Consider the following 22,008-nt stretch of genomic DNA (forward strand, 5'->3'; position numbering starts at 1 on the left):
CTTTAATATTTGTGGTAAAAAGCATCATCTGTATATTAAACCGCTCGGCTCAAGTCTTTTGGCAAAATGGAAAGAGCAAAGTCAAATGAGTGACTGAAGCAGGAATTATGTTGTTTAAGTATTTGTGATTAATCCTTCTGTCTCTTTCACTCACTCACTCTCAGACACACACACAGAATTGTCAGCTTTTAGATCTCGCCAAAATTATTTACTTTAGTTATTTCTTCCAAATCATCGGATCTATCTCGATATTTTCCAGCAGCTTGTTTTTTGACAGAGATGCTCACCAAGCACAAGAGCAGCTGAAACAACCAAGACTCACAGGTGCAGCAGACTTAATAAAATGACTTTATAGAAAATTACCCAGGTTACATTTCATATTCAACTCTTGATATTTTAAGCCTTCAAAGTTCAATTGCTATCAGACATTTACCCATAAAATCAAGTTTAGCTAAATATAGTCTCGCTGGCCAGCCTCCCCTCCCTTCCATGAGAGGAGTCTGGCAGCGTTCCATTCTGGAATTGCGATGGGTGGCGCTTAGCGGCAGTGCCCTTGGAAAATAGTTTCCAACAGTTTTGCAGCCAGACTCCTCTCACGGAAGGGAGTGGAGGCTTGCCAGCGAGACTAAGCTAAATACAACCCAATACAATACATCTTATGAAAATTAAGTTGACAATCATTTTTTTCATTTTGGAGAACAGCTTTGTTACACGTTCTGTAAACATAAACAGCAACTCAACAGTTTGGACTCGCTGTTCTCTGACTGCAGCAGATTATAGGACTCTGTAATCTTCATAGGAAGCTAAATAGAAAATCTCTTCAAATCAAACAGTCAACACAAATAAAACTATTTACGTCTTAGTGCAGAAACATGAAGAGGCAGAGACACACCATGAAAATGGTCCAATGTAAAGATATGGAACATAATAGAATATGTACGATCCTTCTGCTTCTTCAGGGTTTGTTGGAGGTTTTGAGGAAACGTTGAGACTTCTGCCTCGACATCTGGTGCTGCTGCCGTGCCACCTGGGCGTCCGAGATCACCTCCTGCAGCTTCTACACACACACACACACACACACACACACACACACATACACACGCACGGCACGCGCACACACACACACACAGAGATTATATTCGAGGTGTAAACTCAGAAAGAAAGACCCTGACGACGGCACTAGCAGGAGGGTTTCCCACTTCTGTTGTTTCATCATGCAGCTGCAGGCTAACGCTGAGCTCGTTAACTAGCATCTCGTTAACTAGCATCGACGCTGTGTCCTCATTAAAATGTTGTTTGTTTTGTTTTGTTTTTCTTCAGACGCATGCAAGTAGGCGGTGGTAGAAAGAGAAAAAACACAGGGAGAATTGCAATTTAGCTTGTTTCCGATTTCGATGATCGAAATTGGAACACCCATTTCGATCAATTTTCGATTTAGAATTGAAATGGTGACACCGCTAACGCACACACACCTGGGCAGCGGGGGGGTCTTTCAGATGGACGGTCCTCACTGGCTCCTGTCCGTCTCTCTTGGGGATTTTCAGCTTCTGTTGCTCCTGACAGAATAAAACAGCAAACAGAAATCAATAGAAACGCTGAAAAAGACAATTCTAATAATACAAACTGACAGGATTGTTACAGAGAAGTTAAACTCTATGTGTCTGACAGACAGAGGCTTGGTGTGTCACTGTCCCATGTGAGTCACACACAGAACATTTTAGGTTTTGGCTGCTGCTAGCTAACATTGGTGAACATATATGATCGGAGACATAGCCTAGTATCCGGTTATGGAATTATATTTATCACCACTTTGGCAGATGTGAAACATGCTGGGTTTGTTTGCTACATCAGTTAGCTAGCCAACTCACTAACATTATGAATGAATATAAAATGGCCATGGCAACATTAAAGCTATAGTTGGCTAGTGAGTCATCAACCTGATTGCTATTTACGTGTGAGATGATTACATTTGCCTTTCTAACTGAAGATACACATTAAGCTGTGGCAGTGAGCTAATGGCTAAAGGGGCGTCTGTGCTGTACAACATTTAGGCTCGCGCAGCACGACTCACATCTACAGCTGGGACAGCGACAGGGCACATGATGCGCAGCTCAGATCAGTGTGTATGGGTTTGTGTGTGTACCTTGCAGTAGATCTTCAGGTCAGACCCGCTCACAGCCGGAGGTCTGTAGAAGTTCTCAAACAGACACTCCCACTCCTTACAGAAATGTCCCACAAAGTCCATCTCCTTCACACACAGAACTCTCCTGGGGGACAGACAGAAAACAACAATAACAAAAACGTTATGACAGACAACAATAAAAAAACAACAACCCTTCAACAGCAAACCAGCCTGAAACTCAAGGGTTTATGGGTCGACGCCTAGACGGAGATATCAAATAGTTCTGTGGAAGATCTCGAGGGTGATCTGACACAGGGGCAGGGTGGTGAACCGGTGGAGATGTACTGAGGGAATGTGGATTCCGAAGGGATATAATTCACAATCCACTGAGCAGTTTTAGAACCATCTCATGGCTCTGGGCGGAGGGGGAAATATTCTTCAGCATAGTTAAGTTAAGTTAAGTACCCCGACGGCGGCCAGAGTATCTGCTTCTCAGTGCAGACATGCCTGGATGTGGTTAACCAGCTGATCAGAGACGCTTGTGAAGGCAAAGGAGAACTGGCTCAACCTTGCCAACAGTGTTGGGCAAGTTACTTTCAAAATGTAATATACTACATATTACTAGTTACTTTCATTTGAAAGGAATACGTTACTTTACAATATTACTGTCTGTGTAGAGTAACTGGTTATTTATTACACAACTTTTGCATTACTTTCACCAAAATAACAGCAGTAGGAGAATGACACCGTCGCCCGGAAAGCTCCAGAAAAATAATTTCAACCGTCTTGAAGTCAGTATAAACAGTCCAAAATTCTAAATGTTATCTTTTTCCTTTGTTATTGTCATCTATAGTGGTTATTTACATAAAAACACACACTTTGATTAGGAAATGACAGTGCTTTCATAAAAAAAAGAAGTAACCTTTCATATAAAAAGTAACTAAGTTAAAAGTAACTCAATTTGTAACTTGTGTTACTTGACAAAGTAACTGGTCTGGTATAATATTACTGAAACCCTATTGGTAATAAGTTATATTACCGAGTTACTAAAAGTAATGTATTACATTACGTAAAGTGTCTCCTACCTGTTGGTGACGATGATGTTGGTCTTTCTGTGTCCGGGGTACTCACAGTGACCTCTGAACACCTCGCCCTCCAGCTGCTTCTCTGACCGCTGCACACACACACACACACACACACACGCACACACGCACACGCACACGCGCACACACACACACACACACACACACACACACACACACACACACACACACAGGATGTCAGAGTGCACGCACTCACTCACTCACTCCCAATCTACCATGATTTCATTTCCTATACCCTCCAACATCTCCTATTCCCTCCCCACCCCATCACTCTCTCACATTCCCCCTGCTCTTCTCCCTTCTCCTCCTCTCTCCTCTGCTCTCTCTTCATTTCTATATTTTCTATATTATCAATTGTTCAAATGTTATCTTTATTCTGTATATTCTTGTTACTGTTGTGTCAGCTAGAATTAGCTAGACATACTTTCTGTGAAGCCCTCTGAGACATGCTTGTGAATTAGGGCTATATAAATAAACTTGACTTGGACTTGGATTTCTATCCTCATTTAGGGTGTTTTCACACTGGGAACGATTGCTTTTGTTCCGTGCCCGAGTAAGACTGCCTATCTCCTCCCACATGTTTTGTTCAATTGACACCAGACTTTTGGGAAAGTATCTTCAGATCGTCTTCTAAAGAACGACCCGTCCAGATCTTTTGAATGATCAAAGATTGAGTCCACAGTGCAGCAAAGTGTTGAACTGAAGATGGTACTGTAAACAGTGACTACAAATTCTCACTAAATAAATCTCCAACGTTCATGACTTTTCTTTTCTTTTACAAAACTCTGCTAGCACGGTAGATGAAGTGTGTAAAATTCCAGAATTTTTGACAGTATCTTATATTCTACCCTCATATATACTATTGCAGTCTCTTTGTACAAACAAATGACAGACATCTCTTATGTTGTATAGATGAAGTACTGTATGCAAATTGTCAGAATTTTGTCTTGAATACTGAATATTTGACAGTAGTTTGAAATCTGCCTGTAAATGCATGGACAGCTGTTAGCCCTCGTTCACACCATACGCCGAAGCTACGCTGAAGCGATAGTTTCAGCTTCTATTCTTCTATTTCTAGTTCTATTTTTCAAGCATGGAGCGCACTGCACCTGAGCTGCCAGGCATGAAGCTGAGCGAGGCGCTGGGGAAAAGAGTGCTTCTGGTGTGAGCGGTTTAGCGTGGCACTCAGCTTCTGCATAGCGCCTGGTGTGAACCAAGGGTTATACTGCACCCTGGTGGTTGGCCAAGTCATAGTGTGAAGCTTCCTCTGATTTTCCCACTTCTCAAGTTGCTCAACTTGATCACAACTTGCCATTGGTGGCTACGGTTGTAAGTTGGAGCCTTGGGGGATGTAGAGTAAACGTGCTTTTAATGCGTTTAAGCAGATTTTTGGTCCATAAAGTTCTGCTGATGGACCATCATGTAGGCTATCTCTCATTTGTTGTTGTACTCTTCCTCCTACTTCTTCTTCTACCTCCTCAAAATAGATTCAAACAGCGGAATAGCCCTCTTGTTTGTAACCATGGCGATGACACAGCATTATCCTCAGGAGAAATGAATGCTTTCAACAGGAAGTGAGCGTCCATTTTCCTGAGTTGACACATAAACGCCATGTTGGCGACATTTTATAGTTGATACTCTGATGTCCCGTTCCTGTGAAAGCAGCATGAAGCTATATACAGATTTTACAATGTGGCAGACCACATTTCTTCTGTAGTAGTTGCAAGTTTCAACTCGTCTCGTTGCGAATCTTTGGCGTAAACTGGCCTTAAACAAATGCTCCCCACGGACACCTCAACGCTAACCTGACATTGCCAGATGGGGGCGGTATTACCATTCTCTCGCAAATCTCGCGAGGGAATCCAGCTTGCTTGCAGGGTTACCTCAACGCCCCCCCTTTCAAAAATATTGCGTCCAGCGCCGCCTGACATTCTCCAAACGTCTGCTAGGGGGCAGTACTGCCCCTGTTGAGAAACACTAAGTTACAGTGACAAAGTGAAAACTATGAATAAGGAAGATCTGTTTATTCATCAGGTTTGAACACACATCACACTTCACACTGAAGGACACAAACACACGTCTACATCCGTGGACTTTAAGGCAACCAAAGCGTTAACACATTGATACCTGATGCAGCATTTGTGTGTATATCCCTCATTTGTGTGTCTATCCCTTTAAGTCTTAAAGGGATACACACACAAATGCTGCATTGGGTATCAATGGGTTAAAGTAATGCACAAATACTACAGTGAGTCCTGCTAAGTGATGTCATGCTAGGGACAGGAAGGCCTCATTTGCATGAAGTTTATCAGTTTATATGCAATTCACAAACTGCATCATGTTCACAGGATGAAGATCACATTTATATAGTTATATATATATATTTATATACACACAGTATGAAAGCAATGGTTTAAAAGGTGATGCTACAAACCTTTTACAAAAATATTGCTACGTTCTACAGCAGACACCTTAATTCATTTCTGTGTTTATAGTAAAATATTTTCCACAACCTGCCATTGTAGTGTTGGATACAATCTAAATTATAAATGGTTTTAAACATAGCATCCTAGAGTGCTTCAGAAATAATTGTAAAAAAAAATAAAAAAAAATGTTTAATTAAAAAAGTTACAGAAAAAAATCTATCCGCTGTTTTAAAAAAATGCTTTGAGGTATCGAATGACAAGATATTTACTTTGGCATGCAAAGAAACCTGCATTACACAATAATTGATAGATACATTTATTAGTTTACAAAAGCAAAACTCTGCCACACACACGTTTATACAGATTAAATCAATCCAGGTAGCATTTTGAGACAGGACTGGTCTGAGACACAAACAGCATTAAAAGATTTGAAATACAGTTTAGAACTGAAGCCTTCTATTCCTCATCATGCTGCATGGAAGAGAAACAGAGAAGAAAGAGATTATAGGCTGCAAACTGACAGACACACAGCACTGACAGACAGGAAACAGACAGACACACAGCACTGACAGACAGGAAACAGACAGACACACAGCACTGAAAGACAGGAAACAGACACACACACAGCACTGACAGACAGGAAACAGACAGACACACAGCACTGACAGACAGGAAACAGACAGACACACAGCTGACAGCAGGAAACAGACAGACCCACAGCACTGACAGACAGGAAACAGACAGACACACAGCGCTGACAGCAGGAAACAGACACACACACAGCACTGACAGACAGGAAACAGACAGACACACAGCACTGACAGACAGGAAACAGACAGACACACAGCACTGACAGCAGGAAACAGACAGACACACAGCACTGACAGACAGGAAACAGACAGACCCACAGCACTGACAGATAGGAAACAGACAGACACACAGCACTGACAGACAGGAAACAGACAGACACACAGCACTGACAGACAGGAAACAGACAGACCCACAGCACTGACAGATAGGAAACAGACAGACACACAGCACTGACAGACAGGAAACAGACAGACACACAGCACTGACAGACAGGAAACTGACAGACACACAGCACTGACAGACAGGAAACAGACAGACACACAGCACTGACAGACAGGAAACAGACAGACACACAGCTGACAGCAGGAAACGGACAGACCCACAGCACTGACAGACAGCAAACGGACAGACGCACAGCACTGACAGACAGGAAACAGACAGACACACAGCACTGACAGACAGGAAACAGACAGACACACAGCTGACAACAGGAAACAGACGCATAGCACTTACAGACAGGAAACAGACAGATGCACAGCTGACAGCAGGAAACAGACAGACACACAGCACTGACAGATAGGAAACAGACAGACACACAGCACTGACAGACAGGAAACAGACAGACACACAGCACTGACAGACAGGAAACAGACACACACACAGCACTGACAGATAGGAAACAGACAGACACACAGCACTGACAGACAGGAAACAGACAGACACACAGCGCTGACAGACAGGAAACAGACAGACGCACAGCACTGACAGACAGGAAACAGACAGACACACAGCGCTGACAGACAGGAAACAGACAGACACACAGCGCTGACAGACAGGAAACAGACAGACGCACAGTGCTGACAGACAGGAAACAGACAGACACACAGCACTGACAGACAGGAAACAGACAGACACACAGCGCTGACAGACAGGAAACAGACAGACGCACAGTGCTGACAGACAGGAAACAGACAGACACACAGCACTGACAGTAGGGAACAGACAGACGCACAGCACTGACAGACAGGAAACAGACAGATGCACAGCACTGACAGACAGGAAACAGACAGACACACAGCACTGACAGTAGGGAACAGACAGACGCACAGCACTGACAGTAGGGAACAGACAGACACACAGCACTGACAGTAGGGAACAGACAGACGCACAGCACTGACAGACAGGAAACAGACAGATGCACAGCACTGACAGTAGGAAACAGACAGACGCACAGCACTGACAGTAGGAAACAGACAGACACACAGCACTGACAGACAGGAAACAGACAGACACACAGCACTGACAGTAGGAAACAGACAGACGCACAGCTGACAGACAGGAAACAGACAGACACACAGTGCTGACAGTAGGGAACAGACAGACGCACAGCTGACAGACAGGAAACAGACAGACACACAGCACTGACAGTAGGGAACAGACAGACACACAGTGCTGACAGTAGGAAACTGACAGACACACAGCACTGACAGTAGGAAACAGACAGACGCACAGTGCTGACAGTAGGAAACAGACAGACAACAATGGACGATATTGAAGGGATGGTGTTCTTGATTCTCGGTAGGTCCTTGCTCATTTGACCACGGCATAGTTTTGCGCGTTGCCATTTAATAGTAGTAAAAGTCGTACGATTATGGTAGAAAGAAGTAGTCAGTGGAAAGGAATTGCAGCTGCTACAGTAGCCTGGCTATTTAAATATGGCAGGTTTTTGTGCAGGACATCTCGTGTCGCACAATGATGACAATTCTCTCCAATCAGCAGTCTGCAGTGTTTTCACCTCACCTTTTGGTCTCACCTCAGCTCGCTTAGAACCTCAACGGAGGTGTTACCAAAAAAACTACCAGGTAATAAATGTATGTACCTAACGTAAAAACTAAAAAACCGAGTAGAGTTGAGTCGAGCCAGTGGTGGAAAAGCACCATTAAAACAGACTCGAGCTGTACTGTGTGGTTTCACACTCGTTTAGAAATGTTTTGTGCAAAAAAGTGAACTTGTTGTTTAATCAGTTGCATTGTGGAATCACAGATGTAACATCACAGAGTTTGTACCACACATGGTGTGCAGCACTACAACCCTTGAATAAATCATCTTCTCCTCGTGTGTTTCAGAGGCTGTAGAGAGCTCAGGTTTAAAGCCAGAGTGAAGATACTGCTCTCATCTGAAACTAGAAGACCTGTCAGGGCATCCAATGGTCATGACATCTTGTCAGGAAGGGGCTAAATAATGCTCTAAAGTTAGGTTAAGTTTGGCAAGGAAAAACCAGCATGGCCATTTTCAAAGGGGTCCCTTGACCTCTGACCTCAAGATATCTGAATGAAAATGGGTTCTATGGGTACCCACGAGTCTCGCCTTTACAGACATGCCCCCTTAAGGGTTAACCCCCGTTAAGGGTTACAGTTAACTCACCTGGAACAGGTCGAAGCCCTGCGACTCGGTCTGGTCGTACGGTCTGATGACGCCGTCCTCCCTGATCAGCCTGACCGGCCGCAGCTTGGTCACTTCCTCTGTCGACTCCGCCGCCCTGACCACGCACACACATACACACGCACGCACGCACGCACGCACACACACACACACACACACACACACACACACACACACACACACACACACACGTATGTCAGCCTAATGACAGTGGCTCTGCCCTCAGTTTGATGGTGGAGCCTACGAGCAGGCAGTTTTCTACTCTGCTAAAGATCTGGCTGGCAACTTAAAGGAGGACTTTGCCAATTTTCACCCAGCTTTGTATCGTTACAATGTGGGTTTACGTAGATGAACAATGTGTAACTTCCCTCCATCTTCATTCTCAGGCACAGAGGTGAACAGATGTTCTGCTCGAGGGCTGTTGTTTGAACTGCAGATTTGTTATTAGTCTTTTTTCTGTATGCGTTCATCCACTGGAGAATCACATGGAGAGCCTTAACGAGTGTTAATGAGCCATACCAACTGGCAGGGGTGGAGTTTCTGCAGGCAGATGAACGGAGATCTTCTCGGTGCAAGAAACATGCAGAGAAGGTAAACATTGTTTATCTGCATAATACTAGCCACACTGTAATGATATGAATCTGGTTGGAAATGAGCAAAGTCCTTTAAATAAGGAAAGTGACTGGAGAATTTAGCAAATCAGCTTGACAAAAACAGTTTGTTTTCTGCCTTCACACTGCTGCCAGCTGTGTGATGCTGCTTTCGGGATCCATCCATTCTCGTAAACGTGATATCTCAGGAACACCTTGAGGGAATTTTGCACATTTGGCACAAACATCCACTTGGACTCAAGGATGAACTGGTTACAATTTAGTGGTCAAAGGTCAAGGTCACTGTGACCTCACAAAAGACCCTTTTTGGTCATAACTCAGCTAATTATGGCAAAATTTCACCCAAATGTCTAATAAGATGAAATGATGACATTTTAAGTTCAAAGCTCAACTTCACTGTGACATATACAGTATATTTTAGTCATCTGGACAGACATGTTAACTGCAACTTGACTTGTTGATGGAGGCATAAACTACGAGGTGGTTATTTTTTTTAAAATATACAATGGATTTTGTAACAGGTTACAAACATCTACAGTAAGTTACCATGGAAACTCACAATAACACTAAGGACCAAAATGCGTTAATTATGCGTTAGTTATTACCTATAATAATCCCAAGCTCATGAGGACTTTAGACAAGCAGGTCTAACAGATGATGCAAAATGTAGGCCTGGATTGACATTCAGAGAGAACATGAAGCAACCGATGCAGAACATCTCTTTGCAAAGGAAGATGCTTTGTCAGAGCGTGCAGGCAGCGCTGAGCGAGGTGCCACAAGCAGCCACCAGGGAGCGCTGAGCGAGGTGCCACAAGCAGCCACCAGGCAGCGCTGAGCGAGGTGCCACAAGCAGCCACCAGGCAGCGCTGAGCGAGATGCCACAAGCAGCCGCATTCTCCAACTCAGAGGGACCAAACTCAAACAAAGCAAACTATGTAAAGGCCAAAACGGGCGAGTTGCAGTCAAATGTTTGCTGGAACATCTCACCTTATGTTACCTCTACAGTGAAAGCATGGAACAGTAAGTTCATCAGGTTATCCAGAATCCAGCGAGTGGTCACAGTAAAGGATGCAGATTACATGACGGATGGGTCTCCAGTACTGTGGAGGCGGGGGGATGGGGGGGGGGGGGGGGGGGGTGTCTTTTGGGGTGACGTGAGGTGAGTGTGTGGGTGCATGAAAAGTTGACATATGTGATACCACTGAAAAGGTGATTAACTTTACCTGCTGAACTTTACCTGACTTTTTAAAGCATGATTAGCAGGTCAGAAGATTTTAGAACAATATCTATTTTAGCCGTGGGCGGCAGTCTTGGTCTTTCAGGGTTAAGAGACATGATCCAGACCTACTGTCTGATTTAGCTCCACAAACAGCTGAAGGTACTGCTTGGGTTTTTAATCAAACTGACGCCTGCATTCATCAGCCATATAATGTTACCTAAAATCTAACTTCAAAGCTGCACTAGGCAAGAGTAACGTTTTAAGGAAATTAACCTAAACCTCCTCACACCTAAATGTCTTCTTGTGGGTGGGTGGAGGACTTCATTACCCATAAAGCCAGTGTGGTTCACCTTGTATATAAATGCTGTGGCAACGTCTTCGAGAGCCTGAGATGTCAACCTCTATGCAGATGACACTATTCTTTATTGCTTTTCACATTCTACACAAGCTGCCATTTTTCATCTTCAACATGCCTTCGGTACTTTGCAAAATCACTGTTAGATGTTAAATTGGTTTTAAATTTATTTTATAGAGCAATACGTTCAGCTTCAGCTCTGCACTTTAACTGTATTGAATGGGTTGTTGTGAAGTTGCTGAAGTGAACTTTGGAATGAACTTGGCACTATGACTGGTGGACAAAAAGTGTGTTACTATTTAGATATGTTCTGATTGGTCAACAAGTTGTGGTAGAAGAAGCACTCCAAACTCAGCATGGCCGTGCCATGCGCTCATTCAGTCAGTCAGCCAATCTCTGAGGAGAGAACAGACGAGGGGAGAGGAGGCAGGGCTTGGATGAATGTTTGGTGTTCTATGTGACTTTAAGACAAAGCTTTTCTACATTATTCATACATTTGAAATGTTTAGGAAGTATATACGGGTGTGGGTGCGTTCAGATGACACCTTTTGCACATGTTTACAAAGCAAAGCGCACTGCAAACAACTGAGATGCGTTTGAGGCGTAACTTTGCTAGCATTTAGCTAGCATTAGCCTAGCTTGCAGACACTGTTCAGTGTTTACAAGTTCTTAAAAACTACCTTATTGCTGAAATCATAAACACACAGCTAGCCCCCATTGCCTTGAGTTTTTTTTTACATTCATGTCATGATGATCATTGAAATGGTAGCACAAGCTCATCTTCCATGTTTGTTTGTCCGTTACTCATGCTTATTGTTTATTGGACGATGCACGGCATCCAATTCCAGATAGCAATGACCCAAAAAAATCACAATCATATACCAAATATATTTTACAGTGTACAGTTTTCACTTAAGTGTGTCAGAAATTAACAATCCTCCATCTATCTATTGTAAAGTTTAATATCACTTTGACCTTGATTTTCTTCCAGTCTCTACAATTGGATAATAGCACATTTATTATGAAGATTCAAAATTCGTATCCAATTCCGGACACTTACTTCCCACTGTGTCGTGTATTCATATACTTAATATTAATAAACCCTTCCTCTACCTTTACAATGTTACAGATACTTTTAAGAAGTGCAGGCTATGTACTCAAAGCTCTTATTTTTCCATAAATTTACCATCCAATACCGAATCTCTCCACTGTCGCCCAATGTGGGATTTGTCCGTGACTAAGTAAATAAATTAGTGCTTGATATTCTTAAATGTGTAGGCTATAGATACTTATGAAATTTGAGACCTAGGCAGGGTGGTGTTACACATTGGTGGTGGATGAGTTGAGTTCCCTCCCTTCCCTCCACTGATATGTGAAGCATTTTGAGTGTCTAGAAAGGCGCTATATAAATCCAATCAATTCTTATTATTACTATTGTTATTATTATTATTATTAAATGTGTAAGAACTTATGTAAATTATCTTTCAGTTGGGAACTCTGTATAAAAATGTTGGTAAACACTGGAAATTACGTGTCCGAAATTCGATACAATTCCGTTTCCGTTTCAAACACAGAGAGCTTGTAAAAATGTCAGATGCATCACTTTGGCAGAGGAGAGCGCTGATCCTCTCAACATGCTGAAAACGATGAGAAGGAGCGAACTCAAACATGCTAATGTGCAGAAGGCGTCTGAACGCACGCTGTGTCTGTAGTGAAGGAGCGGTACTGTCGGCTCTTTCCTCAGGTCGGGTCTGTTCAACTCACAATGCTGCAGCATAGCAAGGGGGGCGGGGTTACTCAGGGGGGCGGGGTTACTCAGGGGGGGCGGGGTTACTGGCAGCGTTAGAGTGATGGACAGGTGTGTGTGGGGGCGGGGTTACTGGCAGCGTTAGAGTGATGGACAGGTGTGTGTGAAGGTGGAGTGTTAATCCAGTCACTTCTCTCTGGCCGCTCACTGAGCACAGTAGTGGTTCAGTATGGAAACACACGATGGATGGAAGTCCTTCAGGTTCTACACAATGCAGACACTTACCTGTCTTGTCTGCGACCTGCGGGGGAAAAACACCTCATGCCAGCACGCTTCCTAGCAAAACTGCAGTCTGACATACAGTTTAAAGCTGCTCTCCTCAATCTGACATACAGGTAAACGAGGGCTGCACAATTAATCCAATCGATAACCAAATCGCAGGAGCAGCTGCCGTTTGATAAATGTGTCACAACATATCATTAAATGCAGCATTGTGGCTCTACAGACAGAGATACCCTGGAGGAGCGTTTCTAGGGAGTGGCACTGGTCACCCCTGAAATCTAATTGGCCACCCCTGAAATCTAATTGGCCACCCCTGAAATCTAATTGGCCACCCCTGAAATCTAATTGGCCACCCCAAAATCCTGAGGGTGCTGGCATCTGTGGCCGACATGACTGTATTTCTAGAGGCTGTGGCAGGCCCAATTTTAAAGCTACAGTAAAGATACTGGTATCATATTAAACTAGAAGACCTAAAGCATCCATTACTACCAAGCATGTCATTCTAGCCTGTTAGCAAGGGGGGTAAATATCGCCCCAGATTTAGGCTAAATTTTGGCGAGGGAAAACCTGTCTACAACCTTCCTAAATGCCGCACTCAGTGCCACCCGTGCTTGAGTCTGTACCCCACCTGGGCCACACCAGTCAAAATGGCCTGGACACGCCACTGATACCCTGGCCTACAAATCATATTCTCCAGAGGCAAGGGGACATGCTTGTTGGGTACAGACCTCAGTAAAAATCCCATCATCATTTATATATTTCAGTGAAAATGCGAAAAAATTTGCATTCCAATAGTATTGATTAATATCCAATCACAATACCTGTCAATATAAGAGCAATACGTTTTCTGTTTTTGCTTATGGTGCAGCCCTAGTTTAACCTCAATATGAAATGCATTTTAAAGCTGATCTCCTCAATCTTTAGGGCTTTTATTTTGATACTGAACTGAGGAGCTGTGCATTTTCCTGCTGGCACAGCAGTGTTTCCTCTGTGTGTTTAGTGATTAAGGAGCGCTGCTTTAATAGCAGTAGCTATGAATGAGTGGACATTCCTTCAAATACTCACACAACAACAAAAACAACAACAACAAACAAACAAAAAAAGTCCCAGGCATTAACTTATGAGACAAAAAAACACAAGCAGAATGTCAAAATTAGACAGCGCACAAGAATCAGAACAGAGGAGACAACATGGTTAGCACGTTACACTACATGACATGTTCAACACAAAATACAACAAACAGAATGAGCACCGCGTTGCTATGTTAAATAAGATGGATTTAAAGAAATTCACACAAAACACTGTGCAAAAATATTTAAATACCATATTTCCTCTAATAGTCGATTAAAAGCCTGGTCACTGATACTGGCCGGCCCCAAACAGGCCGGGTAAAAAACAAAGGAAAAAAACAACAGTGAATACAGTAAACTCCTGAGCCCTCATTTATCAAGCCAACGTACGATAAAAACTGTGTACGGACTACCATACCCCCTGCTGCATCACTCGTCATTTATCAATCTGCACATGAGCGCAGGACACGACGAAATAGAGAGGCAAAGTGACCGCCTACTTCCTGCTTCAGCACTGTACCAGAGATTTTCATCCGCCATTTATTTTCCCATAGACACTTTGTAAAATGCTTATGAAAATAGTTTTACTTGTTCAAACCAAACGGTTCAGATATATTTAGAAACAGGAGAGATCACATAACATTTCACTCAGACCAAAACGTAAAAGAATTGCGGATTTAAAGAAAATATTTTTTCAATGTAGTTTTTTTACGTTTTGGTCCGAGTGGAATGTTCTATGGTCTCTCCCGATGTCTGTCTCTAATATAAGCCTGCTTCTAAAAAAACAGTAGTTGAAGTTGAGGTAAATAAAAGGTCAGGGGCCAATATTAGAGGAAATACGGTATTCACACCAAAACACAGAAATTAAAATGACACATTAACTGAAGTAAAGGAAGTCTTAAGGAGCGCTTGTTTCGTACCTCTGGATGCCCTGGAAGGTGGAGCTGGCCATGTCCACGATGCCGCCAGTGGGCCGGGCCACCACCCCCACCAGACCCTTCCCGATGCCCTTAAAGAAGCCGGCCGCTCCTTCCTTCTTCGCCCCTGCAGCCACACAGCAACTCAATCAGTCAAGTCATCACCATCACAAACACCCTGCACTCAATCAGTCAACTCATCACCATCACAAACACCCTGCACTCAATCAGTCAAGTCATCACCATCACAAACACCCTGCACTCACCCAGTCAACTCATCACCATCACCCTGCACTCACCCAGTCAACTCATCACCATCACAAACACCCTGCACTCAATCAGTCAACTCATCACCTTCACAAACACCCTGCACTCAATCAGTCAACTCATCACCATCACAAACACCCTGCACTCACTCAGTCAACTCATCACCATCACAAACACCCTGCACTCAATCAGTCAACTCATCACCATCACAAACACCCTGCACTCACCCAGTCAACTCATCACCATCACAAACACCCTGCACTCAATCAGTCAACTCATCACCATCACAAACACCCTGCACTCACCCAGTCAACTCATCACCATCACAAACACCCTGCACTCAATCAGTCAACTCATCACCATCACAAACACCCTGCACTCAATCAGTCAACTCATCACCATCACAAACACCCTGCACTCAATCAGTCAACTCATCACCATCACAAACACCCTGCACTCACCCAGTCAACTCATCACCATCACAAACACCCTGCACTCAATCAGTCAACTCATCACCATCACAAACACCCTGCACTCACTCAGTCAACTCATCACCTTCACAAACACCCTGCACTCACCCAGTCAACTCATCACCATCACAAACACCCTGCACTCACCCAGTCAACTCATCACCATCACAAACACCCTGCACTCACCCAGTCAACTCATCACCATCACAAACACCCTGCACTCACCCAGTCAACTCATCACCTTCACAAACACACAGCACTCAATCAGTCAACTCATCACCATCACAAACACCCTGCACTCACCCAGTCAACTCATCACCATCACAAACACCCTGCACTCAATCAGTCAAGTCATCACCATCACAAACACCCTGCACTCACTCAGTCAACTCATCACCATCACAAACACCCCGCACTCACCCAGTCAACTCATCACCATCACAAACACCCTGCACTCACTCAGTCAACTCATCACCATCACAAACACCCTGTACTCACTCAGTCAACTCATCACCATCACAAACACCCTGCACTCACCCAGTCAACTCTATAGAGTAAACTATAGAGTCTACTAGAAATATTGCGCGCTTCGCCTGGTCATTTCTAGGTTGTGTGCTCATATCTAGCACGCTTCGCGCTCACCCATCAGCAGGTCAGTTGAGCAGACCCTCCAGCTCAGTGTGTCGTGAGGAAACTTACCCTCCACCGGTTTGGTGATGATGCCTGTGACTCCGCCCACCATGCCCTGCGGGGAGACGAGAGGCGGTGAGTTTGAGACCAATCAGCAAACACAGCCAATTATCTCTGTGTGAAGTGAACCAATGAATCAGACTTAATGGTTAAAGACTCTGGCAATCCACTCTCAAATATCTCTCTTTTTTATAGGATATCACAGCTGATCACATTAATTACTCACCCAAATGAGTCTAAAAAACTTTCACAGCTATTATAAAACCAGGTGCAAACACCATGGACACAACAACCCCTCAGTGTTTATGTCCATGCTGCATGCCCATATCTAATTATGATTGGTTGGAGATTGCTGACATCAGCAATCTCCTGAGAGAACTCTGTCCATTTTACCTCTACTTTTTCAAACTGCCAAAAACCAATGCAAGGTCAATGGGGTCACGCTCCTGTATGTACAAGCTGACTGAAGCTCACTAAAACTTTATCCACAGTCACACAAAGTACATTTCACTGAGCTTCAGTCAGCTGCTTTGGATGCGGGAGGTCGGCGGATCGAATCCCGCTCCGCCCCTGTGCAAGCCCTTAACACAGGGGCTCACTAAAATGATAAGGGCTCATATATAACACATATGAGCAACTATTTTTCATGGGGGGCCACATGAGAAACCCAGATTGTTGCCGGGGCCGAACATATATTGTCATGCCGTAACCCATGGATGGGCAGCTTTGATGATAGAGAGGGCCACAAAAAATGTCATCGCTACCAGGTTTTGCTGAGGGCCGAACGGCACCAGCACGGAAAATTTGGTGCATTTGAAGCCAGGTTTAGAGGAATAACTCATTTTAAATTAACAGTTGTGATGTCATTATTCAGTCTTAACCACCAATATTTCATCCTTTTCTCACTCACTCCTATGTCACCACCTGCTCTGAGGGCTTGAAATTAACTTCTTTGACCACCTGCCAATATGGCTGCTAGATTTTAAAGTTACCAGCCAACTATAATTTCCACTAGCCGAAATGTTTTTCTTGAAATAAACCAGAATATGAGTGGGTTAATTCAAGCATAAGTATCAGTAAGTGGCCCGGGATTCTCAAAGCCTGTGTTGAGGGTCACACAAGAACAAAAATGCACTCTTGAAGCTAAAGAAATCCCAAACCAATGAGTTAATTATTTACATTTCTACTTCAATGTAGCCTTTTAGTCATAAAGATTATTGAAAGATATTCCATATTCCAGACTGAAATGCTATAACAGAAGTGGAGTATTGGCCAGAATGACATGAACATTTGGACACTTGGTATCTTGCATGTTGCGTTCAGGTGCACTGCAATTATTTTTTTTGCAATTCGATCGCGGGCCACACAGGTGGCACTCGAGGGCCGCGGGCCGTATTTTGCCCATGTGTGCCTTATCATGTCAACACAACGCAGGTTACATAAACACAATGGGTCGGTCTGTAACTGAAGTGAGCTCCTATCACCTAGCTACCTAACTAGATACTTGATTAATTAGGTAGCTAATTTTAATATAGGTGGATGAAAAATAACTAGTTTCAGACGTCCTCATGCTTGAAGGTAGCATTGCACGCGACAGGTCGCACTGGTGCTGTTTCCATTGAATATACAAGATTTTTTCTGACCAAGATTGATCAAGTTGAATCCCAAAGCATTTGGCAATAAATTTGTATAAATCGGCATGGCTGAGGGCTGTTTTCTCTAACGTTATACTACTTTTATAATCCAGAAAGGTCGAGGCTTCACAGGCTACAGTGAACACTTTTAATTTGAAGGCGAAAAAGGGAAATGGTACATATGAACTGATAGAATTGACAGACCAGTGTCAATTCAATCTACGAATACACCATTTCCCCTTTCCACCTTCAAATTAAAAGCGTAAAACCCAGCGAACGAAAATGTTACAAACGCTACAAATGGGAAGTAATGACAGCTTATCATTTAATAAAGCACAGTTAAAACGAACTCCACTTACACTTGAAGGTTTGCAATGGTGCTATCATCCTGGCTGTGTAGTCCTGCTTTGGGGCGGGCGGAGCGAGTTCTCTAACGTTAGTTATATTAGCAACCTAACTAGCGGCTGCTGTCCAGAACACCGTCAGGTAAGATGCTTCCTACTATTGTTCAAAAGTGACTTTCCTGACACTGTACAAACATCTGACTGCACTAAATTTAAGTAAAGGCTGACGTTATTGACTATCCTAGAATAAAAACGAAAAGAAAGTGAAATATGTTTGTTATTTAGCCAACATTGTTTCACTTTTTTCTGATGCGGTCGGCTTTGTGGGCGTCGCCATTAGGGGCTCGCTTCGTTCTTCTTCGTCGGTTGTAAGGGTCGCAAGGTATCATGGGATACCCTAACCCACCAAAGTGTGCATGGTATGGTTCCTCGAAAATGATCCATAACCAGGTACCTAGAAAGGTTGCAAATTCAGTGAACTTATGTATCAAACTGGTTTCAGACAGCCTAATTACAACTTCTTACCTAGAAATGCCACCTATATTGCTCGTTCACTTGAGAATCAGACAGGCCCGAAGTAACAAAACAAACAGAGTGAACCTTGGTTTTGGACTTTCAGGTGTGAAAACACATCCTGAGCAGCAGCATACCTTCAGAAAGCCTTTTCCTCCTTTAGCCAGACTCTCTCCAAAGTCTTTGGGCGGCCGGTTCATCTCCTCCCGCCGTTTCTGCTGGTACTCCTTGTCCATGGTGATGGCTGCCAGGCCCTTCCCCACCGAGCCCGTGATCCTGGACACCATACCTGCAGCACCACCTGGTGGACAGATGCTTCAGTTAAAACAGACAACACTGGCAACACTTGCTTATACAGTAGCATACAGCAACACTTACAGACACAGGGAGTTAAGTTCCTAACCCTGTTACACAAGGAAACTGGTTTTGAGGTGACGTTAGTCAATCCTGGTGCTTGTATGGCGTGTTCTGCCCCCAAATGGAGTGGGATTCAGCGTGTTCTGCACCTACGCGAGTGGGATCCGCAGAGAACTGGGCAAATGGCCGCTTCCCTGCGTACTACCGTTTCCAAGCCGAGGCAAGAGTGCTGCCTGCCGGCTTGGAGCATCGACTAGTCAGAGAATATTAACTTGTATATTGCTGTAAAACATGTATATTTCTGTAAACACGTGTATATTGCTGTAACGCTCTGCAACTTCACAATAAGACAGTAGCCTATTCTGAGTGTTATGGAACGCATCTGCAGCCTACCAGCATACCAGCTGGCAATAACAATGCCACAGCAACAACAACACACTTAGAGAAAACGTGTTGTAAACCAGAATCTATGGGACTATCTAGTGGAGAAAAGAACATTTTTAAATCTGGTTGCTTTGTTGTGGATGCGATTTGGCCATAACGGTGATAATTGTAATAATTTGGGTCTTAATTATGCATCCTAACTTAATATTTGATTTGATGGTTAGATGTGGCCTTTCTTACCTCATAGTGCAAGTTGAGCTGTTTATGTGCTTTGCCTACATTTTGTCCCATAATGCGTGATGCCCTCGCGCTGCCTATGATTTTATTGACACTGAACATTGTTTCACAAGTGACAATAGTCGGCTATAACATTTGTTCGGGGAGGGTCAAGCATATATTTCCACGGCAATATTGTGGGATCTGTGTGTGAAAGTAATAGATTACATTCGGGCAGAAGGTCTGTATGTACTTTAGATTAGATTAGATTTATTTCCAACATGGTGAAAAACAAAAGACAGATAAAGAATAAAATAAATATAGGCAAGAAAATGGTGAGCAAGAATAGTCAATTAGAGTTCACAGCATATACAGTAAATTCTCAAGCAATTTACTTTTGCATATCAGGCCCGAAAAGGAGTAGGAAGAAGTGCAATACTTGTCAAGTCCTACGCCTTGTTTTTATATCTATAGGTTTACTATGAATGTAGTATTATAGTACTCATCCATAGTACTCATTCAGCAATATGTTTTTAATCTAGGCAGATGAAGTGTCAGTTGCTCTTGATTCCTACAGCAAGGCGGTCAGACTGAGACTGAGTCTGCACTTTACAGACAGGAACAGACTGGAAACATACTTTAGTGATGCTTCTGGCTGCTCTTCAGATCAGGAGGAAGAAACAGACTGGAAACACCAACAGGTATAAATGTCCTTACCCACAGTGTGACCCAGCAGACTCCGCACTCCAATGACGAAACCTTCAGCAAACTCCTCTGGGCCCTGAACAGCTCCCTGAGACACACACACACGCACACACACACACACACACACACACACACACACACACACACACACACACACACACACACACACACACACACACACACACACACAGCACTGTAGTTAAAGTTGGAGTTCGGTGGGCTGATCACATTGTTGCTTTTCGTGGACGATGTGATCCTGATGGCATCATCAGTCTGGGACCTTCACTGGATCAGGTCACAGCAGCTGGGATGAGGATCAACACCTCTAAATCTGAGGCCATGGTTCTCAGCAGGAAACTGGTGGATTGTCACCTCCAGGTAGAGAATAAGTCTTTTACTCCAAAGCCTTTTTCCCACATGCGCTTTGTACCGCAAAATGACCGGAACGTGGTCTAATGCCTGCATGTGGGAAAGGCGCCGTGCCGGTATAAGCGCGACCCCGTCATCGCGGAGATTTCACCAGTTTCGATCCAGTCAGAAGAGCGGTATGCGCGATAGCGGACTGAAGTGTAGAACGGGTCCAGTCATTTCCCACGACACTCTCATGGGCGAGGTGTACACACATTGCTTAATGTTCCAGCGGGCATAATCTAATCATTCGCGCACATTAAAGCAAACTGGCGAAATGATCTTGTGATAATAATGTGTGGGCGTGCTGATTTTCCCCTCTGTCCTCTCTGCTGCCTGCTTGCTCTCTGTGGCCACAGTCCTCCTCCTCCTTCAGTCACAGGCACAGCCCGACAGGGACACAGACGAAGCAAATGCACGAAGCGAAATGTGGAAGTATTTTGCTTACGTTGCCGACAGCGAAGGCAAGCCCGGACACATCAAACGAAGCCAGTCTGTAAAAAGTGCTTCAACGCGACGCAGGTGAACGGATAAACAAGCAAACTTATTTCACCATTCGGAGTTTTGCCGACACGTCACTCCCCACCCGCTCTGCAGTGCCGCCCCGCCCCCCAACATACAGGCAATTTAGCTGCTAGATTCTCATATGCGAGAGGAGAGGTGTGAAGGGAAATGTCCGATATTGACTTACAGGTAATTTTCCAGTACGCATGTGGGAAAACGGCTCAAGTGAAGGAGTTCAAGTATCTCAGGGTCTTGTTCTCGAGTGAGGGGACGATGGAGCGGGAGATGGGTCAGAGAATCGGAGCAGCAGGAGCGGTATTGCGCTCGTTTTACCGCACCGTTGTGACGAAAAGAGAGCTCAGGCAGAAGTCAAAGCTCTCGATCTACCGATCGATCTTCGTTCCTGCCCTCA

At 44.0% G+C, this 22,008-nt stretch overlaps 1 protein-coding gene across 1 annotated transcript in view; it reads right to left on the reverse strand.

The window, feature by feature from the left end:
- Positions 1-282: 282 nt before the first annotated feature.
- Positions 283-22,008, reverse strand: part of LOC310791593 (intermembrane lipid transfer protein VPS13C-like) — a gene marked incomplete at its 5' end in the record, with an annotated part of 96,708 nt that continues 74,982 nt past the window's right edge. The window contains 9 exons of the mRNA XM_083653260.1: positions 283-1,057; positions 1,473-1,556; positions 2,144-2,267; positions 3,208-3,296; positions 8,886-9,000; positions 15,108-15,231; positions 16,541-16,586; positions 19,160-19,323; positions 20,697-20,772. Of these exons, the coding sequence (XP_083509386.1) occupies positions 956-1,057; positions 1,473-1,556; positions 2,144-2,267; positions 3,208-3,296; positions 8,886-9,000; positions 15,108-15,231; positions 16,541-16,586; positions 19,160-19,323; positions 20,697-20,772 (924 nt within the window). The 3' untranslated portion in view covers positions 283-955. The remainder of the gene's footprint in view (positions 1,058-1,472; positions 1,557-2,143; positions 2,268-3,207; positions 3,297-8,885; positions 9,001-15,107; positions 15,232-16,540; positions 16,587-19,159; positions 19,324-20,696; positions 20,773-22,008) is intronic.

The sequence above is a fragment of the Poromitra crassiceps genome, assembly GCF_964638095.1.
Source record: "Poromitra crassiceps genome assembly, chromosome: 16".
Classification (NCBI taxonomy): Eukaryota; Metazoa; Chordata; class Actinopteri; order Beryciformes; family Melamphaidae; genus Poromitra; species Poromitra crassiceps.